We start from the raw sequence: 14,590 nt of genomic DNA on the forward strand, positions 1-14,590 counted from the left end.
CTCCTCGAAAAGCAGCTCTTCTATGTCCTCTTCCACCATAGTTCTCTTCTTGAGTTATCTTCAAGGCATGTTCATCTTCTCCACCTGTTTTGAATTTTTGCTCATGAACCAACAGAGAACTTTGCAAGGCATCTACAGATAGCTGATCTATGTCCTTGGCTTCCTCAATGGAACAAACAATATAATTCCACTTATCAGTAAGTGTCCTTAAAATCTTCTCAACGATCTTGACATCACCCACATCTTCCCCATAATTCCTCTTGTCATTTGCAACCGTCATTACTCGACCCAAGTAATCAGTGATCGATTCTCCTTGCTTCATTGCTAAGACCTCAAAATCACGGCGTAGACGATTAAGTTAAGCCCTTTTTACTCGAGCATTTCCTTGACACTTCAACTTCATGGAATCCCATAGCTGTTTGGATGTCTCCTTCTGCGTGATCGTCTTCAGAATTGACTTGTCAAGTGACTGAAACAAGTAATTCTTAACCTTCAAATCCTTTAGCTTCATCTCCTCCAGGCTCGTTATTTGCGCTGCCGTCATCCCTTCCCTACTCTTCGGCTCTGTGTAGCCTGATTCAACAGCAACCCAGTACTCTTTGGAGCGAAGGAGATTCTGCATGACGATGCTCCAATGATCGTAGTCGTCAAACTTCGGAATGGAAGCTGCTGCAAAGTTTGCTTCCGAACCCATTTCTCAAGTGTTTCCTTACTTTTCAAATCTCTCACGTCACTCGCTCTGATACTAGATGTTAAGTGCAACAGGAGTTAACAAATAGAAAACAATAACTCTGGGAATGACTTGTTTATTCCTTCTGAAGTACAGTACATAAATAGAGAGAAAACAACTAGAATTTAGGAACCACTACAACCACTACGACTAAAATAAAGGAAACAAACTATTGGACTATCTCCACTAACAATCAATACTAAAGACCAGGACTCTTATTTGACTAAGTCTTATCACAATGGTCAATTAACCTCTGTTAAAATTATAGAAGTATTAAATTGATATGCCTTGTAATATGAACTAAAATTTCAAAAAAATTAGAAAACGGTTTTAGTTTTAACTTTGGCTCTGGTTGGGAGTGCTGTTGAAAACTGTTGTGTTGTGAGAAAAAGTGATGGTGGAAAAAGTGTTGTCAGAAAAATTAGATGATTGTTTGGTATTTTTTTTTAATTCATGCATATTTTGATATATAATATATAAAAATCATATTTTTGAGAGGGTTTGATGGTGAAACTAATAATTATTTCCTACAAAAGCTTAAAACAGTTTTTTCAAAAGCATGGGGGACATGCTTTTATTAACAACAACTTTTTAATCAAAAGCACTTTTCCAGACATCAGCTTTTAGAATTTACCAAACACATCAATATATTCCTAAACTTTGTGAGCAAAGAAAAAAGCAAATTACACTAAATACCCTCTCATCCAAAAAAAATTATACTACTCTATGCCCATTTTGGTAAATATACTTTCAGCTATGGATAGTCCAACTTTAAATGGGTAAACCAGCTCTTCTATTTTTACACTTTTTTAGGTTAAAAGATGGATAATCCGGTTTCATGGATAAAACCCATGTCTATTAATGTAAAATCATATCAAATATTGTGTAACAAATAACAAGATAATGCCTAAGATTACTCCTCAATTTAAGTTACATTCAAATTCAAAATACACTAATGTTTTAATCAAGTTTAAACATATAATTCAAATTCAGATGTATTCTTTCTTCATATCAATTAACAATACATTAGTTACAATATTTGATTTTTTTGGATTCTATGACACAGTAGCATATTGCCATGATTGAAGAGGGTAATCCAACTACACAGAAACGGCGTAATAATGGTCCATTATCTCCTCTTCTGCACAGAAAGGTAGTACTCTCTTGCCCGTGAAAATCATATTCGAATTATCATGTTTTGAATTTGTTTATGGCATGATCTGTTGTAGGTTCTAGGAGAAAAATAACCAGTCAGTTGTTTACATTTTCAGTTGGTAAAGAGAACTATTCTATTAATTCTAAGGTTCCTGAGAAACACAATCACAATGTTCAAGGATCTTCTGTTTTAGGTATGTGTAATTCATGTTCTGTTTTTGTAGCAATCTTAAATGATCTAATTCGTGTTCTGTTTTTGTAGGTTTTAAACGAAATCCTCTTTGCCAGTTGTCTCAGACATATTCATCAAAAGGTTTAGGTATGATGTTACACCCGGCATTTTTGTGTAATATTAATTGTAAATTTGGTGTAATTATAAAGCCGAATGCCAATATATTCAACTATTGTATGCTTGTGTGAATGAGAATTTCTGCGTCTTAAATTTTCGTTATGTGATATATGAATTTTCAAAGCAAAAATTTATTTATTTCTTTCATTTTTGATTTATAAGGAATATTTTTAAAACTTGAATAAATATCTTTTTAAAAGTTATTTGTTTACAAAATTCAAAAGTAGTTTTATAAAATTTCTAAAAATCCAAGTTATTTTATGGTATAAATTTTATAATTTTTGAACATGTGTTTTATTTTATAAAAATAAATCTTTATAAATGTTAATTGTTATAATTAGAAAATTACATAGTTGTCCTTGCATGCAAATCCTTTCTATTCAATCCAAAAGGGCTAAAGAGACAATTACCACCCCACTAACTCTTATTTTCTAGCCAAATTCCTCATTTACCCTTGCATGCAAAATGATCCAAGTTTAAGTGGAAGGGTGGTCATGTCAATTCCTATTTCCACTCACATTTGTCAAAACAAAAACCATAAAACAAGTAAAGACATGATTATTTCACACATCACTCACCACCACACTATTTCTTCCCTCCCTCCCTCCTCTCTCTCACTCTCAGTTTTCTCCCCCCTCACTCTCGGGTTTTGCCGAGATCAACCCCCTCCCCATTTTCTTTCTTTCTCAATCAAGTTCCACCTTCTACAACAAGTAAATGTTACTTCCCATTCCATGATCACTTATATTTTAAAGAGTTTTGAGTAGGAAGTTTAAGTTTTAAGGTTGCATGTTAAGGTTTTAGTTGAAACTCAAAGTACAACCTTGATTCTTGTGAGTTTAAGGTTGTTTTTGAGAGGACTACAAGGAATGGTGAAGTGCCAAGTCTTGAGAAGAAAACTCTTGTTGTTAAATGGCCATTCCCTTCCATTTCATTCGGCCATGACCATAGGGGAGCCGAATGAATGGTTCTTGAGACCATTCTTGTTGCTTTGTTCAATTTTTGCATGTTTATGTGATAATGGATTGAATTTTTATAGTAAAAATTTGATGAAACTCCTTGCATGGTAAGTGATCATATAGATATAGCTCATACTAGGCTTGCATGTAAATTTCTTGGTAAAACATATTTAGAAAACATGTTATTTGGCTTGCAAAACTCGAAGACATGCATGCATGTGGACTTCACTTAGAATGTTATAAGATTTTGATCATTTGGAAAGATTTTATTAGTAAGCTTTAATTTCAGTAGGAATAGTGTGTTAATACTGATTAATGCTTCTTGATGCATGGTAATAAGTCGTGTATATCTTTTATAAAATGCATAACTTGTTGTTTCAAAAACTTGATGATTTGTGAGTTGTGAAATGTGGTTTCTTTTATTTTGTCATGATTGCACCTTAGGTAAGGATGATCTCCACCAAGATTATTTTGAGTATAAGGGAATTAGTTTAGTAGATCCCCATGTTTAAGTCTTGGTTTGGGTATTGGGTTGTTGGTGGTTGAGTTGTCAAGTCAAAACCTTGGAGAAAGGAGAGTTATAGTTTCTGCAGAAAATCAGTTTAGTACCCTGAGATTTAGAGTGAGTTTTGACCATGTCATTGATGTGCACTTTGAGGCCCAATCCACCAGAAGTTAGTATTGGGAGTATATAAAAGGTTTTAGGTGTTGGTTGGAGGTTTGCATGTCATTTGGTTAGGTGCACAAGTAGAATAACAAAATCTGTCCAGCAGGGGACAGTTTTGTTGCAACTTAGAAATAGGGAGATTTGACCATATCATGGGTAGGCCGTCATTAGGCCCTGTTGGGACTTAGTTAGAGGGAGTGTCATAGAAGTTTTTCCAACCATATTTCATAGGATATGAGTTAGAACCATGTGTCACAAGTTAATTCAAGTTAGGGTGTTTTCTGCCCAGGAAAACAGGGGAACTATGGACTTTGAGCATAGGCCCAAGAATGCCCAAGCCAGGCCCTTGAGCCACATCAAGTTTGAGAGATGCCCTTAGGTCAGGAGAGTCTTGTGTAAGAGTTTTAAAGGAAAACCTATAGTTTAAGGGTGTCAAATTCACTCAAGAAACCATAGTTGTCATTCTGAAATTTGCACCAGTGAACACTTTCACTTAGCACATAGTTTTAGAACACTTAGGAGTGATATTTAGGCTGACCACCATAGTTGTAAGATAGTATAAGGTCAGTAGAATAAAAGGCACAAGTGAGGGTCAATAGGTCTTGGATAGTTTAGTAAAGGCACATCAAGTTAGGAAGCCAAAATTAGAAGACTTTGTCTAGTTTAGCGACCAAATGACTTAAGTTGGGGGATCGAGATCATCCAAGCCTAGTGTTGCATTATGGTGTATATGGTGTTATTTGGTATTAATATATGATATGTGATTATGTGGCTATGTGTGTACAACTATAAATTAAAGGTGAATATAAATTAAGTGCATATAGGCCTAAGTGCCATCCGTGTTTAAATTCGGGTTGTAAATAGGTTAAGTTGGTGAGAGTATATTATAATGAGGATTATTATTATTTATGTAGGATCTCGAGACGAGGGAAACCTTGCCATAAAGGTCGAGTGAAGCTCCAGTTGCTCCTACCAGTCAGACCAGACCAGCCTTTCTCAAGGCAAGTGATTCTACTTGTCCTTCATATTTACTGCTAATAGTTCATACATTGCTGCAACTATCCTGTGTCATTTGATATATTAAATCAAGCGTATCTTATGTTTATCTTTGAATTATATAAAAATGCCATGAACCCTCGAGTACGTATTTCAAAGTGGTCTTATCATGATAGTATATTAAAGTAATTCGAATGACATGATAAAAGAAAGGGTAATTATAACTCTTGGTTGATTCTCTTGATTTACATGTTGATGATTCCTAAGTATTGATATCTCATCTTGATACTTGAACCCCTATAGAACATTACCTTGAACCCTAAAAGCTAGATACTTATCAAAGTGATTCCTCATTGATTGATACTCCTCTTTCTTATCCTGAAGCTTGACAATTCTGATATATCCTGAGTTAAAGATCATTTATGCATACATTAACACCCTTAGTATTCATGAAGCTTATCTTCTTGTTGATCCAACACTTGAACCTTGATGAGAAACCATTGCTTTAAGCCCGATTTGGCATTAGCCTTTATAATATCCAATAGCCTCACTAAATCCCCTTGTCTAATCTTTGATATATGAAAACCATTCAGTTACTTTAATAAAGTATAGTTTTGTGAATCATGGCCTTGAGATTTAGTACCATATTTCCCGTGTTTCGAGTTGATCTATAATCCCTTGATAAAAAGAAAAAAAATGTTTACTGTAAAAGAGATTTTGTTATAAATCGGCATCAGTTTTTGAAATAAATAAAATGTGGGTTTTCAGTCCCAAAGGGGGATAAATGTTTTCTTTGAATAGTGGATCTGGACTGAGACGCGAGTCCTTTCCACACTTATATTAGGCTTAAAAGTTGCCTAGGGATTCCCATTAATGTTTTAGAACCCAGTGAGGTTCGGGATTACTTCGCGGCTGATCACCGGCTGTAATCCGTAGCCTCATAAAATGATTTTGAATAAGATATGATTTTGAAATTGTTTTGATACAAGCGGAATGATGCCATCACCCAAAGTTTTATCTCTCGTTATCACTGGTTATGTCTTCCCATTGACATTCTTTAATATATATCTCGATTTATGATTTGTATCGTATTGTTTAGCACTTGTTGAGCATTTGGCTCACTCCTTGCTTTACCCTGATATTTCAGCTAACAGCTATGGTTATATTCAAGTAGACTGCCCGTAAGACCTGTGATGCTGATGCTTATGTTCGAGCTCAGGTAGAATAAGTGATAGTAGTTTTTGTGAGGACTCGGTATTTAAAATCAGTTGTAATAGATGGTAGTGTTGGGCTGTTCCAAACCCTAAACTGTAATATCTTGGATTTGGGTATGTTTATTTATTTGTTGTGATAGTTATAATTAATTTGCTGTTTAAGTTGGGGTGTGACAGGTTTTGGTATTAGAGCTACGGTTTAGAGTCCCTGGACAGCCCAAATAGGTTAAAGGGTATATGTGTAGGTTATAGATAATATGCGAGAGAGTAGGTTAAGTAAGTTTATTATTAATACTCGTTTTATTGGTTTGTCAGCAAAGGGCGCATTCCTCGTCATCCTCTGGTTCGGACGACACTATTACTTTCACCTTGTATACTGAGTTGAGGCGCGAGTTTGATATGATTCAGGGAAAGTACGACCGATTGATAGACCGACTGAAGAACGTGTACCCGGACAGTCGAAACTACGAAGGGAAGCCCAATGTAATAACCCCAATTTTTGGGAAATTTTGAAACCCTTATGAATAGTATTTTTGCTGAATGAGAAAACTTTTAATGCCACACTATATAGGGGTTCTGATATGGATATTCTGAGATTTTATTAGTACTTTATATGGGATATAAGTGTATGTAAAGATCGTCAGAATCCAAATCCGAACACTTTGATTTTTCCCGGAAATCCAATAGATACGGAAAGAATTGAGTATAAGGTAACAGGATAAAAGGATTTAAATTAAAGGATTATAATAGAGGATCATAAAAAGGAATATAATGTATTGAGAAAGGTTAAGGGAACCTAAGTAATAAGATCCCGGGTATGATCCCTCAAACGATAAACAAAAACGAAAGTTAAGTGAACAGTATAATAGATCAGCGGTCATTAGGCAAACAATTAGGAAGTTAATCAAAGGGATTAGAGAGGATGATGTCACCTAACCAATGAGAAGAGGACAAGGAGGGGAGGATGACATCATGAGGATGACACAAGCATGACATGGGAAGGAAGGAGATGTGGTGGCTTTTTAACCACACAAAATCAAGGGCAACTAGGTAATTTACTAAAACAAACACAAAAATCAAACCAACCAAGCCAAGCAAATCATTTTTCATCAAAATCAAAAAGAAACCAAGGCATTGTTCTTCATGCTCTCGGCCAAAACAGAACCAGCACACTAAAACTGCTGTATCTCCTTCATTTATCACTCAAATATTGTGTTCTATAGCTCATTGGAAAGGTATTGAGATGGCTTACAACTCTTGTTCACATGTCGCGTCCAAATAATCATGGTAAGACCCTCATTTTTACAGTTCTTTAAATCGGACTTTTAGAAACTTCAAAGCCTAACTTTGTGTTCTTGATTTCTTTGGAAAGATCAAGCTTGTAGGAGGCTCCCTAAGGCTTCCTAGCAACTTAACACCTCCCAAGGAAGGTATAAACTTAAAACCCTAGCCTTTACTTTATTTGTTAGTAAGTTTAATGGTTGGTTTTGTGAAATGAGAAGCATGGATTGTGATTATTAGTAGATTGGTTTGATTTGGAAGTGTTTTGGTAATTGAAGCTTGATTATAGTTCATAGGTCTTGATTGTGGTTGTTTGAGTTGAAAACCTTGGAGATTATGGACTGATGTGGTATGGTTTAGGTGAAGTTTTGTTGTATTGATGGTTATGAGTTGGTTGGTGGTTAATTGGAGTAGTTTAAACATTGGTAATCGCGTAAACATAGCCGTCGTAATGTCCGATTTACTTTAGACTGCTTTTATTCATAACATTTGGACCCAAGAACTCCCTGCTAGATTATGACCATTACCATTTTTAGATAGTTCATATTACGAGCTTCGTTTTGATATGTAGTTCGTTTGATTCCGATGTACGGTTTAGGAGAAACGACCGTTTCAAGTAACGGCATTTCGCGAACGAATCATTTCCCCTTGCCTTACTTTGAAACATAGGTTAAAGACCAAAAAGGGTTAATTAATGTATGAAACAATTATGGTAAGAGTGTTAGGCAGTTGGTAAGACACTCGCGAAGGAATCGCTTTAAAACTCGTAATGGTTAATTTATTAAAAATGGTGGAGCCGAGGGTACTCGAGTGACTTAAGAGAATCAATAAGCGCAAAATGAGCGTTAGAGTCTGAGTTGGTTAGAGTATAGATTTACAAGTGACTTTGGTTTAATTCCAACTTATTTGTTGTTTATAGGTTACCAGACTCGTCCCGAGCCATTCGTAACCCCCAGTCGCTCAGGCAAGATTTCTACCCGTTATAACTGTTGTTGTGATGTATATATGTATATGCATTATCTTGTGATAGATGCATGTTGGTTAATTAGCAAATTTTGCGATATATTGAAGCATGCTGATATGGTATATTTATGCATGCCTGTTTCGTATTCTTGCCATATATATCTGTTGGTTCAGTTGATAATACCTATGCTAGAGAATAGCGGTAATTTGCATATACCCTTAGTATAGGGACCCAAAGGTGAAAACAGTTTCTAAAACCGGGAGTCGAGGATCCCGAGTAGATTTTATATATATATATATATATTTATATATATATATATATGGTTATAGTTTTCAAAACTATTAATCGAATAAGGTTTATTCGATAACTTTATTTTATTAATGAATATTATCTTGAATATTCATTCGAGAACTTATGACTCCTTTATATTATTTATTGCATATTACTTGGATATTCATTTGAGGATGTATGACTCCTTTATTTTATTTAATAAATATTATTTATAATATTCATTCGAGGTATTATGACTCAGCTTATTATTTAATGAATATTATTTCGAATATTCATTCGAGGGCTTATGACTCAGCTTATTATTTAATGAATATTATTTCGAATATTCATTCGAGGGCTTATGACTCAGCTTATTTATTTATTGAATATTATTTCGAATATTCATTCGAGGGCTTATGACTCAGCTTATTTTATTTATTGAATATTATTTGAATATTCATTTGAGGTTCTATGACTCCGATTATTTGCTGAGATATATTCTTTATTTTATTAAAGAATAAGGTGTCGATAATCAAACTCACTTTTGATTATTCAAATAAAGATAGTACTTTCGTATATGTATATCTTTGGTTATTTAATATTCATTTCAAGTATAAGTTTCAAAACTTCTACTTCAATTATTTTTATAAAGATTATTCTTTATGGAAATATTATTTAAATAATAATATTCAGATATTTTCTAATATATTGGGACTGATTTATTTTGTTAAATCAGCATCACTCCAAACATTCTTAAAAATGTTTTGCGAGTCTTCAAAATGATTTTTAAAAGTTAGAGCGGATCCCAAAACTCATTTTTATATTTAAGATCCTCCTTTCGAAGGGGATTTAAATACTCCCTCAAAACCTGAGGGATCCGGCTCTGTAGTGTGTTTTATATTCGCAACAAGGTTGCTGTTTTGTTAAATGAATCGATTACTTACCCAACACTCGGGAAGTAAAATTCTTGGAACAAGTTAATCCATTAACAGGCATCGCCTGGGAAATATCGGTGAGTTCTCCTTTCCAACTAGATACGACTTCTTGGTGGAGCCGTATCAACAAGTTTCTACTTGGGGAAAGGGGGAACGAGCTTTACGTTTCAGAGTCATGGATTTCATCTGAACTAGGAGTGGCGTAAGTGGTCGAGTGGCGCCGGCCCAGCCTTATTATATTGGCCCAAATGGCCTGGAAGTTCCGCTAAGGCGGTCCATTCCTTAGGAGTTCAGTGTTCGGTTGACAAGTAAATCCGACAGGTTCTCCTCTACATGTAGAAAATGGTGGGGTTGCACTACTACGACTGATCATCGTAAGTGGTCTTCCTGGCGCGGCAAACTCCCGTAATGAGTTCATCATCCAATTGGATATTTCTGCAACACTACCCAGAGCACTTCGATAGAAAGGCTACGGTTGGGCGATTGTTGAGTGTTGGCAGGGTCAAGTTTTCAAAATGATGTTTACATCAAATGAAGTATCTCGTAACTTCATTTTATTTTGATAATATTTTAAAGATTTAATCTATTCAAATCTTGTCTTATAGTCTCATCTATGTGATGAACTTTTGAAGCTAATTATAACTTGAACGGTGGTAGTTCAAGTAGTATTTGGGAAAGATATAAGTATATTGGGGTATCTTGTAACTTCATCTTTTAAACTTATATCTAATTAATAATTGTCTTATGAATGACAAAGATTTTCAGAAAAACGTTGAGACAAGGTTAGATATATGAGATCACCTTGCAACGATATTTTTTTTTTATATACAGTTATACACTGGGACTTTGTGTATATTATGCATGGAAGAGGACTTCCAATATTTTGAAAAGTATATATGTATATATATATACTGAATATTTTGTGACTTCATCGCATTAAGATATCAACTTGGTTCATTTCTTTTGACTAAGACTTTCATGAGTACTAAGAGAAGGCTCATATACTATTAATCATTATACATATTATTTTGGTGGGCTTGCTGTTCACCCTTGCTTTCTTCTTTCATCACACAACATCAGATAGACAAGATGAACAGGACCAAGCTCCCAATTCGCGAGCGGATAGGAAACGTTCTGCAGCTTCCTATAGGCATTGATGTCGCTGTAGCTGAGGTAGGAACTACCAATAGGCTAGGCTTTCAACTTTTGATGTATCAGATTATGTATATTTATGAATTGTAATAATGGCAAAGAAATATAAATTTATTCAGAAACCTGTTTAAGGTGTATTGGCATATAATTGTGGAATAAAATGACTTGTGATTATTTTTGGATATTCATCTCTGAGACTATAACTTGTGGTGTGTGTGTTTATTGTGGGGTCACAGTACAGAGTAGTTGATCATTTATTAAGAGTAGGTGTTATTAAGGGAAATGGAACTCGTGATAACCCGGATCCCCGACCCCGGATTTGGGGGTGTTACAGAAATGGTATCAGAGCTAAGCGTTATAAACCTCAGAGATGATGTGACGTTAAGATAATAAGTTCACAAAGATAATAAGAACTCTTGCCAAGTTCATAGTCGGGCTACCTAACGTAATACTGACAGTTAAAACCCTTATGGGAACCCTTATAAATATCGTGATAGGAGCGTAGTTCGTTATCGTATATGGTAGCGGGACTCCGAACCCTGAGGTTGAGGAGCAACAGCGCGATGATGTTTTATTACTAATTGGAGATCGGATTGTGGATCCGATAGAGTGTCCTAATGCAGGACCGGATGATGTTGATATTGAGGATGTAGCGGTTGAGGATGTTGTCCTAGAAGGGATAGTTGTTGAGGAGGATCCCATGGAGGATCCTGACAAGATTGGATAAAGGACCACTGATGAATTGATGACCATGGTTAGGTCGATTACCAGAGGTAGGATTGGCCGGTCACTACTGGAGGTTCGTTCAAGTTTGTAAAGATAGTAACCCCTTTAACGCGGCTTACTCGTAAGACTGAGAAGTTCGAATGGACAGAGAAATGCGAGAACAGCTTTCAAGAACTGAAGCAGAGGTTGGTGATGGCCCCTATGCTGGCATTGCCGGATGGAAAAGGAGATTTTGTGAAGTGTAGTGACGCTTCGCACAAGGGCTTAGGGTGCGTGCTTATGCAGCACGGTAAGGTAATCGCGTACATGTCAAGACAATTAAGGTAATATGAAATTCGATATCCCCGCCCATGAGCTTAGGCTCGTGGCAATAGTTTTACCCTAAAGATTGGAGGCACTACTTGTATGGAGAGAAGTGCGAGAATTACCTAAGCCATACGTGCTCTAGTACATTTTCACGTAGAAAGAGCTCAACATATGCCAGAGGAGGCAGTTAGAGCTAATCAAGAATAATGATTGTGAGATTCTTTATCATTCGGGGAAAGCCAATGTGGTGGCTGATGCCCTTAGTAAAAAGGAGAGACTCAAGATGATAATGTCTTTGGGAGAGTTTATAAGAGATTTTGGAAATAGTAGTGAAGGTAACCGGAGCCGGTACCGAAAAGCTGTTTGAGATTGCAATAGAGACCGAATTATTGGAAAAGAGCATACGGTGCCAGAGAAAGATGATAAGGGAATAATGAGGTATTCCTATAGAATTTGGGTTCCGAAAGTTCAAGAGCGTAAGGATGAGAACTTAGATGAGAGCCATAGTTTGAGGAATAAGATTTAGAGCAAACCCTGAACGTGATAGTCAGGGAGGTCGCCATCAAGATAGAAGGAACCCATGACATAATGGAGTGGAAAATGAGGATTTTAAATTAAAAGATGACCCCAATTATGGGGAGTAGGATGAAACATTTCATACTAAGGAAACAGAAAGTCGAGTAAGGAAAGGAGACCCGAGACGGTACTCCTATACGGCAATTCATGGACCTGTCTAGACAGAACTTAGACTATTATCCCCAACCACCACCTTGAGGAAACAATGCGATAGGAAATTCTTTTAGGACCTTTAAGTCTCTAAGCTCTCAGAGTTCCAAGGAACAGGTTGACCTAGTCGAGGCAAGAGCCTGGCTAAAGGAAATAGAGGAATTATTTGAGATTCTGAATGATTGATGAACCATAAAAGACTGTTTTTATCACTTACCCTCCTAAGAGAGAGACCACCCGCTGGTGAAAGACCAAGAAAGGCACGGAGCCAGAGGTTAGAATAAACTGATTTAAGTTCAGTCAATTGTTTTCGGGAAAGTAATTCCCAAAGATAAGGAGATAGTGTAAAAGCTTTAGAGCCAGAACAAAGGCAGACGAGTATGATGAATTATGAATCTAAGTTGTAAAATTTGTCAAGATTCGTTCTGAGGACACGAATCCAGAATGACGGGATGTTTGAAATCAATGCTTATATTGTGATTGGTTTGTGAAATAATGATAAGAGAAAGGAAAATAAAAAGGAACTGAAGTGGAAATGATATAAAGGCAATAGAGTTTGAGAAATGATAAGGGAGTTGGGTATGAGGAAACCCTAAAGACTCGTAGCAATAGAAATAGGAAAGTATGTAATCATTGGTATGAGGGTGATTCACCATGAGTTAAAGTTGAGGGTTGAAGGCATACGAGTTATGTACATTTTATCCCCTTTAAGTTGGGAGGATTCAAGGAAACCTTTAGATAGTTCGAAGGATAAATAATAAGACACGGATAGACTAAAGAGACAAGAAAGTAAGAAAGTAGGAAAATTGGATGAAGGAAGTGACCTTCAAGAATGTGAAGTGTAAGACCGGTGGCTTGATACCCAGAAAGGGAGACGCCAGGTATGAAAGATATCCCAACATTGAGGTGACTGTTGAGATAAACAACAAAAGTAAATAAGGAATTATTAAGAAGAAGTTCACGTTGAACATGACCAATATCTTCCAGAACATCCATGTTATCATTACCAAATCAGGAAAGAAAAGCGGATGACCATTGTTATCTTTTGGAGGCCATATGGATTGACCTCAATTTGAATAAGGATGCTATTATGAAGTTAGGTATAGACTATCGAGGTGGGAATGATGAATAAGATAATCTATCAAGGATATATGACTTGATTTATCCATGGAAGGATGCAGGTACCTTTTAAAGGTGGAATTAAGGATAGAACATTGGTAACTTAAAATGAATCCTAGGGGAATGCATAAAGGTTGGCATTTCACCCTTAATAGGGATAGTATGAAATTTGACAGTATGAATTGGAAAGGATTAAGGTAATAACAACCTTTAAAGAATCAGTGGAGATTTTTTTTTTCAAAAGTATATAGACAATGATTCTAGTATTAGTATATGGTATTTTGATATGCCCTGTATCTAGGGAATACAGGAGGAACGATTTAAGGATAACCTTAGAGGTTTTACAAGGAGAAAGGTAATATTCAAAATTCTCAAGAATAGAAATGTGGATAAAGGAAATATGACATAATTATAGTGTTGCCAAGTGGGGCACGTGTTAAACCACGAGAAAGTATGGATCGAACCAGTAATGGTCGAAATTGTTCAGGGCAATTAGGACTTAAGATAAAAGATGTTCTAATTATGATTGAGAGTCAGTCATGACAGTGATTAACCTCTAAAGACTGAGGCAATAACTTATGGAAAAATGGTGATTTTTTTTTTACTTATCAGATTTTAAGGAAAGCATTTTCACATAAGCTGTGATTGAAATAAGGTAGAAAATTTATTTGGAGGTGGTTAAAATGACATTGACTGTAAGGAAATTTTACTATCAGGAAAGGCTAAAGAGGTGGCCGACACTTTAAAGGTAAGAGGATAATTATAGGCGCTTGTGCCAAAAGAATACAGTGATGATGGTTAAAACAGTGAAGGTTGTATTATGGTTTGGAAGATTGACATTCCTCCTGATGACTGTGCAATACCCAACCGTAATAGTAGTTGGTAAAGGTTTAATTTGTGTAATCGCCATGAACGGGCTATCTATCTTAGAAGGTCCTATCTTGAGATAAGCCAGGACCATGTTTCAAAAAGGACTAGATGAACCCTTGAGTTAAGTCTTCTATTTAGGGCGTATGATTAAGAATGGTATTAACCTGCTAT

The 14,590-nt window shown here is 35.8% G+C and overlaps 1 protein-coding gene across 1 annotated transcript in view; it reads left to right on the top strand.

The window, feature by feature from the left end:
* The first annotated feature begins 1,808 nt into the window (after positions 1–1,808).
* The window catches only part of LOC141690817 (uncharacterized), a 91,949-nt gene continuing 79,167 nt past the window's right edge, over positions 1,809–14,590 (top strand). Inside the window, exons 1-3 of the mRNA XM_074495579.1 lie at positions 1,809–1,845; positions 1,960–2,079; positions 2,148–2,204. Coding sequence (XP_074351680.1) covers positions 1,809–1,845; positions 1,960–2,079; positions 2,148–2,204 — 214 coding nt within the window. The remainder of the gene's footprint in view (positions 1,846–1,959; positions 2,080–2,147; positions 2,205–14,590) is intronic.

Source organism: Apium graveolens, chromosome 10, assembly GCF_009905375.1.
Source record: "Apium graveolens cultivar Ventura chromosome 10, ASM990537v1, whole genome shotgun sequence".
In the NCBI taxonomy this organism is placed as follows: Eukaryota; Viridiplantae; Streptophyta; class Magnoliopsida; order Apiales; family Apiaceae; genus Apium; species Apium graveolens.